This window comes from Schistocerca piceifrons, chromosome 8 (genome assembly GCF_021461385.2).
Source record: "Schistocerca piceifrons isolate TAMUIC-IGC-003096 chromosome 8, iqSchPice1.1, whole genome shotgun sequence".
In the NCBI taxonomy this organism is placed as follows: Eukaryota; Metazoa; Arthropoda; class Insecta; order Orthoptera; family Acrididae; genus Schistocerca; species Schistocerca piceifrons.
In genome coordinates this window covers 458,407,761-458,426,572 of record NC_060145.1, presented here as the reverse complement: position 1 = coordinate 458,426,572, position 18,812 = coordinate 458,407,761, and the positions used below count along the sequence as shown (strand labels likewise).

Genomic DNA, 18,812 nt, shown 5'->3' with positions numbered 1-18,812 from the left:
TTTTAGCCACTCTGCGGCGGACTTTTAACTATCCCAGCACCCTACCTTCGGTGTTGGGCGACAATGCCGCAACAGTAGCTTTAATTATACGTCTTATTCGTGAGGGTCGGTTTTATCATTTGATCTAAGTTGTAGCACATTTCCTTTGTCCCTCTGTGTCCTCCACCCTAGTCCTTTTAGTGTTGCGGTTTTAATGTGTTTTGCAGAGTGGCTGGCTTCTCCGTTTTATTCTCGTGGTCAGCCAGCCATGGTAATCTGCCCTCTTGTTTTGATCTCTTCTACACGTTTCTTGCGTGTCTCTGTAGTTTTCTTGTCTGATTTTGTCGATTTTAGTGTTTGTTGCCCTTCTGTCATTCTTGTGGTGTTCTCCTTTCTTTGAGCTGTGTTTTGTATGTCTCGATTATTTTACTCCCACCCTTGTGGAATTATTTTAATCAAAACGAGGGTCCAATGACCTATCAGTTTGGTCCCTCCCCCCTCTTTTAAACCAACCACCCAATCTCTGTTGCCTTCACTATTTCATCTCTCAAAGCTACTCATTCCTCTTCTACTGTATATCTTTCCCCTTTTCTTGTCAATTGTTCCCTAATGCTCTCTCTGAAACTCTCTACAGCCTCTGGTTTCTTCAGTTTATCCAGGTGTCATCTCCTTAAATTCTCGCCTTTTTGCAGTTTCTTCAGTTTTAATCTACAATTCATAACCAATAAATTGTGGTCAGAGTCCACATCTGCCCCCTGGAAATGTCTTACAATTTAAAACCTGGTTCGTAAATATCTGTCTTACCATTATATAATCTACCTGAAATCATCCAGTGTCTCCAGGCCTCTCCCACATACACAATCTTCTTTCATAATTCTTAAATCAAGTTGACTGTGATTAAGTTCTGCGCTGTGCAAAATTCTACCAGGCAGCTTCCTGTTTCATTCCTTACGCGCAGTCCATATTCACCTACTTTCTTTCCTTTTCCTACTATCGAATTCCAGTCCCCAATGAATATTAAATTTTCATCTCCCTTATCTATCTTAATAATTTCTTTTATAGCATCATATATTTCTTCAATCTCTTCATCTGCAGAGCTAGTTGTCATATAAACTTGTACTGCTGTTATAGGTGTGGGCTTCATGTCTATCTTGGCTACTATAATGCATTCACTATGCTTTTCGTAGTAGTTTATCCACGTTCGTATTTTTTTATTCATTAGTAACCTACTCCTGCATTATCCTTCTTTGATTTTATATTCACCTGATCAGAAGTCTTGTTCCTCCTGCCACCGAACTTCACTAATTCCCACTACATTTAACTTTAACCTAACCATTTCTCTTTTTGCTTTTTCCAACTACCTGCACAATTAAGTGATCTGACATTCCATGCTCTGATTCATAGAACTCCAGTTTTGTTTCTGCTAATAATGACATCATCCTGAGTAGTGCCCGCCAGTAGATCCGAATGGGGGACTATTTTACCCAAGAGGACGCTGTCATCATTTAAACATACAGTAAAGCTGCATGTCCTTGGAAGAAATTACGACTGCAGTTACCCTTGCTTTAAGGCGTTCACAGTGCTAGCACAGCAAGGCCGTTTTGGTTATTTATTGATTTATTAATTTATTTACACGTCAAGTTCCGTAGGACCAAATTGAGAAGCAAATCTCCAAGGTCATGGAACGTGTCAGTACAAGAAATTACAACATAAAAGTAATAACAGATAAAAATAAAATGTTTATGAACCTGAAAAAAGTCAATCCATAACTTTAAGTAAATGCCATCAACAATACAACAAGAATAAGCTTAATTTTCAAGGAACTCCTTGACAAAATAGAAGGAGCTCAATTTTCAAGGAACTCTTCAACAGAATAGAAGGAGTGACCCATGACTAAACTCTTCAGTCTCGATTTGAAAGTGCATGGATTACAGCTGTGATTTTTTAATTAGAGTGGTAGCTTATTGGAAATGGATGCAGCAGTATACTGTACACATTTCTGCACAAGAGGTAAGGAAGTCCGATCCAAATGCAGGTTTGATTTCTGCCGAGTATTAACTGAGTGAAATCTTCTTATTCTTGGGAATAAGCTAATATTGTTAACAAGAAATGACAGTAAGGAATATATATATTGAGAGACCAATGTCAAAATACCCAGAGGTTCGTGAACTTACACCACTTATTGCACGAACCGTCCATTTCTGAGCCAAAAATATCCTTTTAGAATGGGAAGATTTACCCCAAAATATAATACCATATGACATAAGCGAATGAAAATAAGCAAAGTAGATTAATTTTCGTATTGAACGATCACTCACTTCAGATACCATTTGAATAGTAAAGATGGCAGCATTAAGCCTTTGAACAAGATCCTGAATGTGAGCTTTCCAGGTCAGTTTTCTATCTATCTGAACACCTAGAAATTAGAACTGTTCAGTTTCACTAATCATGTGCCCATTCTGTGAAATTAAAATGTCAGGTTTTGTTGAACTGTGTGTTAGAAACTGTAAGAACTGAATCTTACTGTGATTTAGCATTAGTTTATTTTCTCAAGCCATGAACGTAGGTCATGAACTGCACTACTTGAAACCGAGCCAGTGTTGCACTCAACATCCATTACTACCAAGTGTCATCAGCAAACAGAAAAATTTTATAGTTACTCGTAATGCTAGAGGGCATATCATTTATATAAATAAGAAACAGGAATGGCCGTAGCACTGATCCCTGGGGCACCCCCCACTTGACCGTACCCACTCAGACCCCACATTACAGCCATTCTCAACATTGTGAATAATGACCTTTTGCTGTCTGTTGCTTAAGTAAGAGGCAAACCAATTGTGAGCTACTCCCCATATTCCATAATGGTCCAACTTCTGGAGCAATATTTTGTGATCAACACAATCAAACGCCTTAGTAAAATCAAAAAATATGCCTAGTGTGCAAATCCGTTTGCTTAACCCATCCAGTACATCACAGAGAATAGAGAATATAGCATTTTCAGTTGTTAAATGCCTTCTAAAGCCAAACTGTACATTTGATAGCAATTCGTGTGGTATAAAATGATGAATTATCCTTACATACACAGCCTTTTCAATAACTTAATCAAACACTGATGGCATAGAAACAGGTCCAAAATTATCTACATGATCCCTTTCTCCCTTTTTATAAAGCGGCTTTACTACTGAGTACTTTAATTGGTCAGGAAACTGACCATCCCTAAAGGAAAAATTACAAATATGGCTAAATACAGGGTTAATTTGTGCATCACAGTACTTTAATATTCTGCTAGGCACTCCATCATAACCATGAGAGTCCTTAGTCTTCAGTGATTTAATTATTGACTCAATCTTCCCCTTGTCTGTATCACAGGGGAGTATTTCAGATATCAATCTCAGAAAGGCGTTTGCCAAGAGTCATATGATTCTCTGTAGAAACTAAATTTTTATTCAACTCACTAGCAGTGCTCAGAAAATGATTGTTAATTATTGTACATATATCTAATTTATCAGTAACAGAAATATTTTTTCTACTTTGTATCATCGACCTTGTGCTGCTGACCAGACACTTCTTTCACAATTGACCATATGGTTTTAATTTTATCCTGTGAATTAGCTATTCTATTTGCATACCACATACTCTTTGCCTTCCTAATAACACTTTTAAGCACCTTATAATACTGCTTGCAGTGGGCTACTGTAGTTGTATTGTGACTACTTCTAATATTTTGATATACTTCCCACTTTGTTGTACATGATATCCTTATCCCACTAGTTAGCCATCTGGGCTGCCTATTACTGCTAATATCCCATTTAGTGTGTTGTAATGGAAAGAGCATGATAAATGTATTAAGGAAAGCATTGTATTTATCATCTATGTTATCAGCACTATAAACATCCTGCCACTCTTGTTCCCTGACAAGGTCTAAAAAACTTTCTATCGCTATTGGATTAACTTTCCTGCATAGTTTATAATTATATGTGACATTTGTTTGAGCACAAAAGTGCTGTAGTGTTAAAATATGTGCACCATGGCCTGAAAGGCCATTCACCCTTGTACTAACAGAATGCCTGTCTCGCAGTGAAGAATGAATGAAAATATTGTCTATGGCTGTGTTGTTGTTCCCCTGCACCCTAGTTGAGAAAAAAAACACAGTATGCATCAGATCATATGAATTTAGAAGATCTACCAACACCCTTTTTCCTGCATCATCATACACAAAATTTATATTGAAGCCACCACATATAACTAATTTCTGGTACTTCCTACAAAGTGGATCGAGAAATGCTCTAAAGCCAGAGTTATGGGACCTATAAACAACAATTATTAGAAGTTTAGTTTTACTAAATTCAACTGCCCCTGCACAACATTCAAATATCTGTTCAGTTCAGTGCCGTGATATGTTTATTGACTGTTATAAGTCACTGGTGTAAATATGATGTCCTTCAAAAAGTTTTTATGACTGTGAATCCCAGTTACAACAAGAGCCAGCTAATCTGTATCCTGCTAAAGGAAGCCTCATAATTGTTAAAGTATTTAAGTGGTCCTCTGACATACCAATAATTTCAGAGTCAACATCTATAAGCAGTTCACTAACGTTATCTCTAATACGTCTTATATTTTGATGAAATATGCTAATTCCTTCTCTACTTGGAAACATGATGTCCTCTAAAGCTGGGCCCTTTGTTAGAGGGACTTCCTTTAAGCAGGTATGCCTATCAGCTGACTTCAGTCTAGAAAAGATGCTGCTCTAACACCAACTACTACAGGAATTTTTCTAAGAGTGATCCCAACACCACCTACTACACTGTCAACTATAAGCTTTGCCAGCCTCACCTTCCCATACCTATTGAGGTGCAGGCTGTGCCTAGTGAAACCCGATCTACTGATAGATCCAACTGGCACCACGGGCATGTGACGCATGCCCTCGCCAGCCCCATGTTAATGCGCTTAACAGCCACTTTAAGATGAGGCCAATCATGACTTTGAAACAGTTGCACGAAATGCACATTAGTGCCACCAGAATGAGTAGCTATCTTTACCAGGTCTTCACCATCATCGTATTCCCTGTCCCTATCAAGACTGTTCCCTGCTCCACCCACTATCACTACCTGACCCTCCTTCATAATATTCATACATAACTCCCCTATGCTGTCAGTCACCTGAGTCAGTCCTGCACTAGGCTTCACAATGCCGGTGACCTGGTACTCACTCCCAAACACTTCCTGCAACTGCTGGACCATAACCTCTACCGTGCGAACTACCTAGCAGGAGAACCTACTGTAGCTCCTTTAATGTGGTATGTTTCAACCATCAGACCACCTTCCTCTCCTTTGGTTTAAGATCAGATGTCTCTACAGATACCAGACACCTGAAGGGGTACGTGGTATTAGCTTGAATGGCACTGTCTACAGTGACCCAGATGCCTTTGCCGAACATTTTGATCTGCTTTATGCTCAAGCCTCAACGTCTGATAATTATGAACCTGCCTTTCATGTCCTAAAACAGTGGTTGGAGCAAAGCAATTGTATTTTACTATATGCCACCTGGAGTCAATATAGTTCTCCATTCGGCAAGTGGGAATTTGTCAGTGTCCTAGTCCACTGCCCTGATGCAGTCCCAGGGCTGTGCACCCACAAGCAAATCATCAAGAACCTACCAGTGGACTGTCAGCGTCATATCTGTACCATCCTTAACTGCACCTGGAGTGAGGGTGAGTTCCCATCTCGGTGGCGAGAAAGCATCATTGCTCTACTGCTGAAACTGATAAGCACCCTCTAGAGATTGACAGTTAATGCCCAAGTAAGTCTCACGAGTGTTTGCTGTAAGTTGCTTGAATGCATGGTGAGCCAGTAACTGTGTTTGCTCCTTGAATCTTGGGATCTTCTAGCTCCGCCTCAAGGGGATTTTCATCATTACCGATAATCTGGCGTCTGCCTTCTGAACAGCTTTTGCCCGATGTCAACACCTTAAAGCAATCTTCTTCAACCTGCAAAAGGCTTATGACACCACATAGCGACATCGTGTCCTTACTATCTTACACATATGGGGTCTCCGGGGTCCACTCCCGATTTTCATCCAGAACATCCTGTCACACTGTATGTTCCAGGTTCAAGTTGATGTTTCCGCCAATATCCCCATATCAAAGAGAATGGGGTCCCACAGGGCTCTATACTGAGTGTCTCTCTCTTTCTAGTAGCTATCAATGGTCTAGCAGTAGCTGTGGGGTCCTCAATATGACCTTCCTTGCATACTGATGACTTTTGCCTCTACTGTTGCTCCTTTAATGTGGGTGTTGCTTGAAGTTGACTGCAAGGCGCCTTAAGAAAAACTGCAGGCATAGGCCCTCACCCAAGGCATTTGGTTTTCAGCCACCAAGACTCACGTCATGCACTCTGTCGACATCATACCACCCACAAGTTGAACTTTACCTCGACGACCAACTATTCAATGTGACAGCGTCTTACTGCTTTTTAGGATTTGTCTTAGAGTCTCGGTTCACGTGGATTCACCATCTTCGCCAGCATAAGTGAAAGTACTGGTTGCACCTTAATACACTTTGATGCCTGAGTAACTCCAGCTGCGGCGCAGATCACACTACCCTTCTGCATCTTTGCAAAGCCCTGATACAACCCTGTCTCAATTATTGGAGTCTAACATATGGCTCGGCATTGCCTCAGCACTGCGGATACTGGGTCCGAAGACAACACTGCAGTGTCCAACTTGTAACAGGAATCTTTCGAAGTAGCCCTGTGAGCAGCTTACTCGTGGAGGCTGGGGTCCCTCCACTGCGGATCAGGTGCCAATAACTGCTTGTCAGCTCCCGTAAGCAACCAAACTACCATCTTCTCTTTCCAAACATGGAAATCCATCTCCCACAATGGCAGCCCAGTTCAGGGATTTATCCATGTTCACAGCTCCCCTAAAACATGGACATTATGGAAACAGAGACATTCATCTAGTTGCTCTCCAAAGCACTAAAAGAGTGAACAACTGACTTCAAGTCATTACTGCTCAGAAATAAAGCATCTTGACAGAGCAATCAGGAAAGGAAAGGAAATCACAGTTTTGCACATAATTTCAATGGCCAGTGACCGGACTGTGTTAAAAATGTAATGCAAAATTGATTCTTAACACTCCTGAACTAGTGTAGTAAGATAGATGTCCCATATGTGTTCTCTCTGTTGTTACACAGGAAACCTGAATATGATCAGAAGATTGAAATCAGTAGTCCAGATATGATTATTTTATCAGCAGCTCTTGGTGGTGAAATATGGCCTCTGTCACTTGCATTTACACAAATTAATTTAGGATCCTATTAAAGAAAAACAGAGAACTTACTCTCGAGAAGGCATATTGGTGCAGGTCATTAAACAACTAATAAAGGTGGCACAGTTGTTAACACTCTGGGGCTCGGTTTGGATAATGATGGGTTACATTTCTCACCTGCTCGTTTTCCTTGGTTTCATAAAGTTGCTTAAGGCTAAAGCTGAGATGGTTTTTTTAAATGCTGCAGCACTTCAGTAAAATGTCTGTAGTTTATTGGTGCAAATTGGAAAAAGCTAATCTGATCAGGTCCAGCTAACCTGATTTGGACAAAGGCAGAGAAATATTGATATCTTCTGTACATGTTTACTTTTGTTATTCATGCAAAAGTCTCAAAAATTGTCATCAGTTATTTTATTCATTACTCTTTGAAATCCATTGTTTTGGTATGAAAGTGATTATCTGTATTCATCCACAGTTGAGCTGCACGATGTTTTTGAATCCAGCACCTTCATTTTTTTGGTGTTCGAACTGTGTAAGAATGGTGAACTATTCGATTACCTTACTTCAGTGGTGGCACTCTCGGAGAAGAAGACAAGGTATGTATAAGTATTTTTAATCTTAATTATCCTTGATAAATAATTCCCTTTTAGTGCTGGCATATTCATGTGATGTATCATATCCTATTAGAAGAAAAGTAAACCTATTCCACTCATATCGTCTTTACATTAACTCTAACTGATACAAAAACAATAATCTGTAGAGTAAAAACATAAAATAATCTTGCCAAAAGTGAGACACTGTGCAAGTGAAGTGTGATGGATGAAGTCTTCAAAGCAAAGAAATTTCCTTTATTTTTACAGAGTGTCACAAGAGAAATTCTTCTCCAAACCTATTAACATTGAGCATCATATTGTGAAAACTTATTTTGCATTTGAGACCAACTCTTGGACAATCATGTGACACATTTCTTTGGTCTTCATTGAATGGTTAAAGAACAGATGGCTAGGTTAAGTCTCTTACTACTAGCCCTGCATGACTACTAAATAAAATTTTTTAATATTGCATGTGATCTGTAGGTGCTTAATAGTCTGGTAGGTGTTGGTCTCATTGGCATTAACACCACCGGAGAAATGACAGTGGTAACAATCTGCACTTGTGCAAAACAGCAATAGACCTATACCGGAAATGAATTTTTTCACATTATGCAAAGTGCAGTGCATTGCTTGTATGTGGTACCCATATTTTTGCCTTTCTCCAGCAGTGCTCTACCAGTTGTGCCTTGTGAACCTGTCTCACTAAACAACTTAGAATTTCAACTTTTCAGCTAACCATTAACACCTCTCTTTCCCACAGTGAATCCACTCGTCAACCTATTGTAGCATTCAGACCCCTGCCTTTCTGAACTTTCCCATCAGCCTCATTAGTCTCCAACAAAACCAAGAAACTAAATGAACCCAAAACACTCTTGTCAACTTATCCACCAGAAACCTCTATCTGCAGAAGTTTGAGTCACATTCAAAGACCCCACTTTCAATCCTAAATCATTCAGGACGAGTAAAAGATCTACACACCTTCTCCTGATCACTTCAGTGGAAAAATGTTTTTACTGCCAACCCCTCCGACCAAAGCCGATTTAATCTCAACAGTGAACCTTGCCTCTCCCATCTCGTATCATCTCCTGGTCACCTTCCAGAAATTCCGTACTTCCAACTGGGACTTGCCATCCTTCCCCAGATCTCAAGAATACTAACCTCTTATCGGAAGAAAGAACAGCCACCCACAACCTCAAGGCAGACATTTATTTAATCATCCCCTCTGCAGACAATGATTCCACCACTGTTGTAATGAATTGCAGATATTGCCTGACAGAAGGTATCCACTAACTGTCTGACTCTGCTTACAAGCATTGCCACAGTAATTCCATCCCAAAAGCCCAGCATAACCTCCAGTACTTACTCAAATCCTTATGCTTATTCCAGAATATTTCCCTCAAATATATCTTCTTCCTCATCCCAGTGAGGCCCCACATGCTCACTTTTGACATTTGTCTCCAAAACCATAAACCCAACAATCTTGGACACCCCATTGTAGTTGGTTAGTGTGGTCCTCCCCCCATGAACCATGGACCTTGCCATTCGTGGGGAGGCTTGCGTGCCTCAGCGATACAGATAGCCATACCGTAGGTGCAACCACAATGGAGGGGTATCTGTTGAGAGGCCAGACAAACGCGTCGTTCCTGAAGAGGGGCAACAGCCTTTTCAGTAGTTGCAGGGGCAACAGTCTGGATGATTGACTGATCTGGCCTTGTAACATTAACCAAAACGGACTTGCTGTTGTGGTACTGCGAACGGCTGAAAGCAAGGGGAAACTACAGCCGTAATTTTTCCCGAGGGCATGCAGCTTTACTGTATGGTTAAATGATGATGGCGTCGTCTTGGCTAAAATATTCTGGAGGTAAAATAGTCCCCCATTCGGATCTCCGGGCGGGGACTACTCAAGAGGATGTCGTTATCAGGAGAAATAAAACTGGCATTCTACAGATCGGAGCGTGGAATGTCAGATCCCTTAATCGGGAAGGTAGGTTAGAAAATTTAAAAAGGGAAATGGATAGGTTAAAGTTAGATATAGTGGGAATTAGTGAAGTTCGGTGGTTGGAGGAACAAGACTTCTGGTCAGGTGAATACAGGGTTATAAATACAAAATCAAATAGGGGTAAGGCAAGAGTAGGTTTAATAATGAATAAAAAATAGGAGTGCGGGTAAGCGACTACAAACAGCATAGTGAACGTATTATAGTGGCCAAGATAGACCCGAAGCCCATGCCTACTACAGTAGTACAAGTTTATATGCCAACTAGCTCTGCAGATGATGAAGAAATAGATGAAATGTTTGAAGAGATAAAAGAAATTATTCAGGTAGTGAAGGGAGACGAAAATGTAATAGTCATGGGTGACAGGAATTCGACAGTAGGAAAAGGAAGAGAAGGAAACATAGTAGGTGAATATGGAATGGGGCTAAGAAATGAAAGAGGAGGCCGTCTGGCAGAATTTTGCACAGAGCATAACTTAATCATACTAACACTTGGTTCAAGAATCATAAAAGAAGGTTGTATACATGGAAGAATCCTGGAGATACTGAAAGGTATCAGATAGATTATATAATGGTAAGACAGAGATTTAGGAACCAGGTTTTAAATTGTAGGACATTTCCAGGGGCAGATATTGACTCTGACACACAATCTATTGGTTATGAACTGTAGATTTAAACTGAAGAAATTGCAAAAAGGTGGGAATTTAAGGAGATGGGACCTGAATAAACTGACTAAACCAGAGGTGGTACAGAGTTTCAGGGAGAGCATAAGGGAACAATTGACAGTAATGGGGGAAAGAAATACAGTAGAAGACGAATGGGTGGCTCTGAGGGATGAAGTAGTGAAGGCAGCAGAGGATCAAGTAGGTAAAAAGACGAGGGCTACTAGAAATCCTTGGGTAACAGAAGAAATATTGAATTTAATTGATGAAAGGAGAAAATATAAAAATGCAGTAAATGAAGCAGGCAAAATGGAATACAAACATCTCAAAAATGAGATCGACAGGAAGTGCAAAATGGCTAAGCAGGGATGGGTAGAGGACAAATGTAAGGACGTAGACGCTTATCTCACTAGGGGTCAGATAGATACTGCCTACAGGAAAATTAAAGAGACTTTTGGAGAAAAGAGAACCACTTGTATGAATATCAAGAGCTCAGATGGAAACCCAGTTCTAAGCAAAGAGGGGAAAGCAGAAAGGTGGAAGGAGTATATAGAGGGTCTATACAAGGATGATGTTCTTGAGGACAATATTATGGAAATGGAAGAGGATGCAGATGAAGATGAAATGGGAGATACGATACTGCATGAAGAGTTTGACAGAGCACTGAAAGACCTGAGTCGAAACAAGGCCCAGGGAGTAGACAACATTCCATTAGAACTACTGACGGCCTTGGGAGAGCCAGTCCTGACAAAACTCTACCATCTGGTGAGCAAGATGTACGAGACAGGCGAAATACCCTCAGACTTCAAGAATAATATAATAATTCCAATCCCAAAGAAAGCAGGAGTTGACAGATGTGAAAATTACCGAACTATCAGTTTAATAAGTCACAGCTGCAAAATACTAATGCAAATTATTTACGAACAAATGGAAAAACTAGTAGAAGCCGACCTCGGGGAAGATCAGTTTGGATTCCATAGAAATTTTGGAACACGTGAGTCAATACTGACCTTACAACTTATCTTAGAAGCTAGATTAAGGAATGGCAAACCTACGTTTCTAGCATTTGTAGACTTAGAGAAAGCTGTTGACAGCGTTGACTGGAATACTCTCTTTCAAATTCTAAAGGTGGCAGGGGTAAAATACAGGGAGCGAAAGGCTATTTACAATTTGTACAGAAACCAAATGGCAGTTACGAGTCGAGGGGCATGAAAGGGAAGCAGTGGTTGGGAAGGGAGTGAGACAGGGTTGTAGCCTCTCCCCGATGTTATTCAATCTGTTAATTGAGCAAGCAGTAAAGGAAACAAAAGAAAAATTCGCAGTAGGTATTAAAATCCAGGGAGAAGAAATAAAAACTTTGAGTTTCGCCGATGACATTGTAATTCTGTCAGAGACAGCAAAGGACTTGGAAGAGCAGTTGAACGGAATGGACAATGTCTTGAAAGGAGCATATAAGATGAACATCAACAAAAGCAAAATGAGGATAATGGAATGTAGTCGAATTAAGTCGGGTGATGCTGAGGGAATTATATTAGGAAATGAGACACTTAAAGTAGTAAAGGAGTTTTGCTATTTGGGGAGCAAAATAACTGATGATGGTCAAAGTAGAGAGGATATAAAATGTAGACTGGCAATGGCAAGGAAAGCATTTCTGAAGAAGAGAAATTTGTTAACATTGAGTATAGATTTAAGTGTCAGGAAGTCGTTTCTGAAATTATTTGTATGGAGTGTAGCCATGAACAGAAGTGAAACATGGACAATAAATAGTTTGGACAAGAAGAGAATAGAAGCTTTCGAAATGTGGTGCTACAGAAGAATGTTGAAGATTAGGTGGGTAGATCACTTAACTAATGAGGAGGTATTGAATAGGATTGGGGAGAAGAGAAGTTTGTGGCACAACTTGACTAGAAGAAGGGATCGGTTGGTAGGACATGTCCTGAGGCATCAAGGGATCACAAATTTAGCATTGGAGGGCAGCGTGGAGGGTAAAAATCGTAGAGGGAGACCAAGAGATGAATACACTAAGCAGATTCAGAAGGATGTAGGTTGCAGTAGGTACTGGGAGATGAAGGAGCTTGCACAGGATAGATTAGCATGGAGAGCTGCATCAAACCAATCTCAGGACTGAAGACCACAACAACAACAACAACAGTGTGGTCCAACTGACACAATCTCCTTTCTTGGTAACCTACTTTCCAACCAATTGCCCATAGCCTAGCCTGCCATATTAAAGATGCAAATCATTTCCTTCAACAATCCTCGACCATTCCAACCCCATTACTGCACAGATCTGTACTCGTCACAGTTGATACCACCTCTCTATTCACCAATATCTCCCACGCTCATGGCCTTCTTGCTATCAAACATTACTGCTTCCAGCATCTTTCAGACTCCCAACATATCACCTCATTCCTTATACATATAATTAATAGCATACTCATAATTACTACTTCTTCAAGGGGAAGATATACATTCAAATCTGTGACATAGCAGTGGACATGGCAGCCCGCTGCATTAGTCTACCCTCCCAAAATCTCAAATCCCTTGCCTAGTTCAGGTTCATTGATGATGTCTGAACCCAGGAACAAGACAACCTATCCTCATTCCTCCACAGCCTCAACACCTTCTCTCCCATAGCTTCACCTGGTTCTCTACAGTCCAATGTACAATCTTCCTGGAAGTTGACCTCATTTTGTCAGATGGCGACATAATTAACAATCAGCAGTACCTTATTTTGACAGCCATCATCATTTCCATACAAAAAAATCACTCCCATAAAGTCTGGCCACCTATAGATGGTGCATCTGCATTGAGAATTCCCTTGCTCAGTATGCAGTAAGATTTCAAGAAGCCTTCACAGACAGGTACTATCACCCAAATACAGTCCACAGACAGATTTTCCACACCATACTCTCACCCTCCCCTAACCCTGCCGCCGCCACCGCCACCACCACAAACCAGCTGCAAAAGAGCACTCCCTGCATCACTCCCGGACTGAAACAACTTATCTGTATCCCTCACTGGAACTTCAGCTATCAATCATTGTGCCTGGAAATGAGGAACATCCTACCCACAATCCTTCCCATTCCTCTTAATGGGGTATTCCACCACCCATCAGATCCACACAGTATCTGGATTCATTCCTGTGTCGCTCCTCCTCCCAACCCCTTGCTATATGTGACACATCTCTGCGGAAGACTGAAATGCAAGACCTGTCTGATTCACGCTCCTAGCACATCCTCCTCCAGTCTCGTCATGGCTTATCCTACCCCATCAAAGGCAGGACCACCTGCGGAAAGCAGTCGTGTCCTACCAGCTCTGCTGCAAGTGTTGCATAGCATTTTATGTGGCCATGGCCATGAACCTGCTACCCTCTCAACCAAATAGCCACAGCCGAACTGTGGCAGAGAGCAAGGTCGACCATGCAGCAGTGGAACATGTTGCTGAGCACAGTGTGCTGGAGTGCAATAGGTGCTTCACAACCCATACCACCAGGATCCTTCCCCCAGCGCTATAGATGGGAGTTGCCCTTGCAGCACATTCTCCATTCCTGCAATCCTCCTGGCCTCAGTCTCTTCTAATCATCTGCCCACACCCATCTCCACCATGCCACAGTAACCTAAATTGGCTCACCCTGCACCCACACACTCTTCCCTACTGTCTCCCCTCCCTCTGGTCTGTCAGTGCCTTGTAGTCCACTCCTCCGTGTTACAGTCATCATGTGCTTGCTGCCTGCCTCTGTGTGTGTGTGTGTGTGTGTGTGTGTGTGTGTGTGTTGCATTCCTATTCTGTGCGTCAGCTGCCTCTCGCTTCCTCATTCCTATGTCACACACTTGCTTCCTTCCTCTGAGCTGCCAGTCATGCTTCCCCAGCTCTTCCTCCTTTTCCCTGCGTAGCCCCCTTCACCCACTCCGCCCGACACAACCCCTAATCTTAGTCTGTAGTTCGTGTCATCTCTATCTCACCCATCAACAGTTATTTTGCTGCATAAATAGCCAACCTCATCTGCTATTTTTGGTGTGTCAGTTCCTTCATTAATTTTCTCAGCATCGTGGAATTTTACTGTATGCCATTGCCTTTGCTTTGCTTTTGTTGATTTTCAGCTTATATCCTCTTTGCAAAACACACTCCATTTTGTTCACCTGCTCTTCCAATTCTTAGACAGAATTATGATATCAGAAAACCTCAAAGTTTTTATTTCTTCTACCTAAACTTTCATTCTCTTTCCAAATTTTTCCTTGTTTTCTGTACTGCTTGCTCTAGGTACAGATTGAATAACAACGAGAATACGCTACAAACCTGTCTTTTTCTCTTCTCAACTAGTGCTTCCATTTTATGTACTTAGCCTCCTATATCTGCTGCACGGTTTCTGTACATGTGAATAAACTTTTGCTATGTGTATTTTATCTCTGATAACTAAAGAATTTTTAAGTTTGTATTCCAGCCAACATAGTTAAAAGCTTTCTCCACGTTTACAAATAAACACATCAAAAAAAGTTTTGCATCACCTCAGTTCCCAGAACTCCTGAAGACAGCCATTGACTGTAGACATTGTATCACAGACACAGTCCCTTTGAATGTTCAGAGATGTCACTAATCCCACCCAAAGATGTAAACAACCATGCATGAGTAGCACCTAAGACGGAGGGGGTCCGACAGCCGATCAGTTTCACTCATTCAACCAGGAAGGAGGTACACGGCTCGTGTTGTCCGTAGCTAAACCATGCCTAGACGGTCAATACCGTGGTTCGATCATGTCCGCATTGATAATTTGTGCCAGGAAGGGCTCTCAACAAGTGAAGTGTCCAGGCATCTTGGAGTGAACCAAAGTGATGTTGCTCAGACATGGAGGAGATACAGGGAGACACGAACTGTCGATAACATGCCTCACTCAGGCCACCCAAGGACTACTACTGCAGTGGATGACTGCTATCTATAGATTATGTCTCGGAGGAATACAGACAGCAAAGCCACCATGTTGAATAAAGCTATTCATGCAGCCACAGGACATCGTGTTACAACTCAAACTGTGTGCAATAGGCTGCATGATGTGCAACTTCACTCCCAATGTCAATGGCGAAGGTCCATCTTTGCAACTACGACACCATGCAGCACGGTACAGATGTGCCCAACAACATGCCAAATGGACTGCTCAGGATTGGCTTCACATTCTCTTCACCAATGAGTGTCACATATGCCTTCAACCAGACAATCATCAGAGATGTGTTTGGAGGCAACCCGATCAGGCAGAACGCCTTAGACACACTGTCCAGCAAGTGCAGCAAGGTGGAGGTTCCCTGCTGTTTAGGGGTGGCATTATGTGGGGCCGACATACACCGCTGGTAGTCATGGAAGGCTCAGTAACGGCTGTACGATATGTGAATGCCATCCTCTGACTGATAGTGCAATCATATCAGCAGCATATTGGCAAGGTATTCGCCTTTATGGACGACAATTCGTGCCCCCATTGTGTGCATCTTGTGAATGACTTCCTTCAGGATAACAACATCGCTCAACTAGAGTGACCAGCACGTTCTCCAGACATGAACCCTATCGAACATGCATGGGATAGACTGAAAAGGGCCGTTTATGAACGAAGTGACCCACCAGACACTCATAGGGATCTACGCCGAATCGCCCTTGAGGAGTGGGACAGTCTGAACCAACAGTGCCTAGATGAACTTGTGGATAGTATGCCACAACGAATACAGACATGCATCAATGCAAGAGGATGTGCTACTGGGTATTATAGGTACCGGTGTGTACAGCTACCTCTGAAGGTCTCACTGTATGGTGGTACAACATGCATTGTGTGGTTTCCGTGAGCAATAAAAAGGGCGAAAATGATGTTTATGTTGACCACTATTCCAATTTTCTGTACAGGTTCCGGAACTCTCAGCACCGAAGTGATGCAAAACGTTTTTTGATGTGTGTAGATATAGGTTTCCCTTTCCTCAGTCTATCTTCTAATATACGTTTTAGAGTCGGTATTGCCTTATATGTACCTAAATTTCTCAAGAACCTGTGGTACTTTAAGTCTGAAGGTGTTGCACCTGTATCGTATAACTTGCATACTCGGTAGAATAGTTTTTTCGTGGATCTTTTTCATGGATATAAATAATTCTGAGGTAATTTCATCTATGACAGTGGACTTGGTTTGATTTATATCTTTCAGAGCATCATCAAATTCTTCTTGCAGAATCGTATCTCCCATAGTTCCTCTTATCTTTCTTTAATATTGTCTTAAATTTCATTTCTATTGTTTAGCTCTTCTGTATATTCCTTCCACCTTTCAGTCTTCCCTTCTGTACTTAATACTGCCTTGCCATCTGAGCTGTCTCTCTTTTCTCCGGAAGTTTCTTTTCCCAATAGTTGGTATCTATCTTTCCCATAGTCGTGCTTCTGCAACTTTGCATTTATACTCTAGCGATTCCTCCTTTCCCATTCTGCACTTTGTCATTCTCATTTTGTAGATTCTGTATACCTGTCTTACTACTTTATCTGGTGCATTTTTATATGATCTCCTCTCATCAATATCAGTATCTCATGCATTATTCAAAGACTTCTGCTGGGCCTTGCTTTTTTTTTCTCTGTTTGATCATCTGTTGCCCTTACTATTTCACCTCTCATAGCCACCCATTTGCCTTCTGTTATATTCCTTTTACCTGTTTGAGTCAGTTGTTAGCTAATACTCCCACTAAAGTGAACAACAACCTCTGGTTGTGAGACCTTAACTTTTACCGGCGAATTGAATGTTCAAATAACCTACAAGTTTGCTACCGGGCGACGTAGTCGAACACTGCTGATATTTCGACAGGAGCACACCCTGCCATTCTCAAGGCACAAATGCAAGGAAGAAGAAATGTACAAGCAAATTTAATACCTCGGTTCACAGAGGAGAAACAAGGAAGACACCACACACAGAACAAGTGTCAACATAAACAAAGATAACCAACATCAGAAATATCGATAGTTACTATTAATCAACAGGTGAGGTAGCACTAATTCTGTCCCTGTTGGGATTGGGTGGACGGTGCCTCTTGGTCCCAGTCCAACTGGGAATTTCAATCTGAAACTGCTCGTCATTCGGCGAAGTTTGAACATTTGCTTGGCTCAGTGTGTATTTCTAATTCTCTCTGTTCTGTGATCAACCTTGCAGAGAAAACATTTGACGACGCCTAAGACTTTGCCAGTCGTTGATTTTATTAGTTCTATCAAACAGGCTGTTTATAAACTACGTTCCGAGGTTGCGGTAGAGGTTAGGAGGGAAGCTTGTCGTGTGTTGACTGGGGCCCGTCTACCCAAGTGTAACATTACAGCAGCTGAGGCGGCTGCTTTACGTTCACTTAGAATGGATCCTGATATTGTTATTTTACCTGCGGACAAGGGAAACGCCACCGTTTTGTTGGACAAGCATGAATACATTCAAAGATGCAGTGTCTACTTTCTGATACGGCGTATTGCAAAATCGGTGCTGACCCTACTAATAGTGTTGAGAGAAAGACAAATAACCTCCTGAAGAAAAGTTCTTTGTCACAGGAGACTATCAAGAGTCTTAATTCTTACTGTGCTGTACCACCTAGATTATATGGCCCCCCTAAGGTCCCTAAAGAGGCTGTCCCATTGAGGCCTATTGTTTCTAATATTGGTGCTCTGACATATCGTGTAGCCAAACATCTTGCTAGTTTGTTGAGCCCACTAGTAGGTAGGTGTGAAGACCACATTAAGAACTCTGCAGGTTCCTCTCTCTGATTCGTTGCAGCTAATTAAGGCTAAGTTTGGTGCCGAGTCAACAAATTTGTTTCGACATGTGCTGACTTCCACTTACTTTTTATTCAATGGTCAGTACTACGAACAAACTGATGGAGTTGCAATGGGAAGCCCATTGTCAATTGTGGCCAATTTGTTTATGGAGGACTTTGAGGAACGTGCATTGGAGTCAGTGACCTTGAAACCTGCGTGTTTTTCAGATATGTAGACGATACTTTTGTTGTTTGGCCTCATGGCAGTGAGAATTTCCTTACGCAGGAAGCATTTCCAACAGGATTGGCCGTATTTTGCGGAAATATGATGCGAAATGTGTTTTTCAACCACATTCTAAGATTAAGGCCCTGTTGGCATCAGTAAAAGGTGATCTTGGTTTGCGTAAGGCTGGTGTCTATCGTATTCCTTGTAGTTGTGGCATGTCATATATTGGTCAGACAATCAGGACTGTGGAAGACCGGTGTATTGAATATAAGCGTCACACACACTTACAACAGCCGAGCAAATCCGCTATTGCAGAACATTGCCTTGACACTGGTCATCCTATGGAATA

The 18,812-nt window shown here is 41.6% G+C and overlaps 1 protein-coding gene across 5 annotated transcripts in view; it reads left to right on the top strand.

Moving 5' to 3' along the window:
• LOC124711247 (phosphorylase b kinase gamma catalytic chain, skeletal muscle/heart isoform) overlaps positions 1 to 18,812 on the top strand; it is a 133,248-nt gene that overhangs the window by 13,199 nt on the left and 101,237 nt on the right. For all 5 annotated transcript variants that reach the window (XM_047241215.1, XM_047241213.1, XM_047241217.1 and 2 more), the window contains one exon: positions 7,721 to 7,841. In XM_047241215.1, the coding sequence (XP_047097171.1) occupies positions 7,721 to 7,841 (121 nt within the window). The remainder of the gene's footprint in view (positions 1 to 7,720; positions 7,842 to 18,812) is intronic.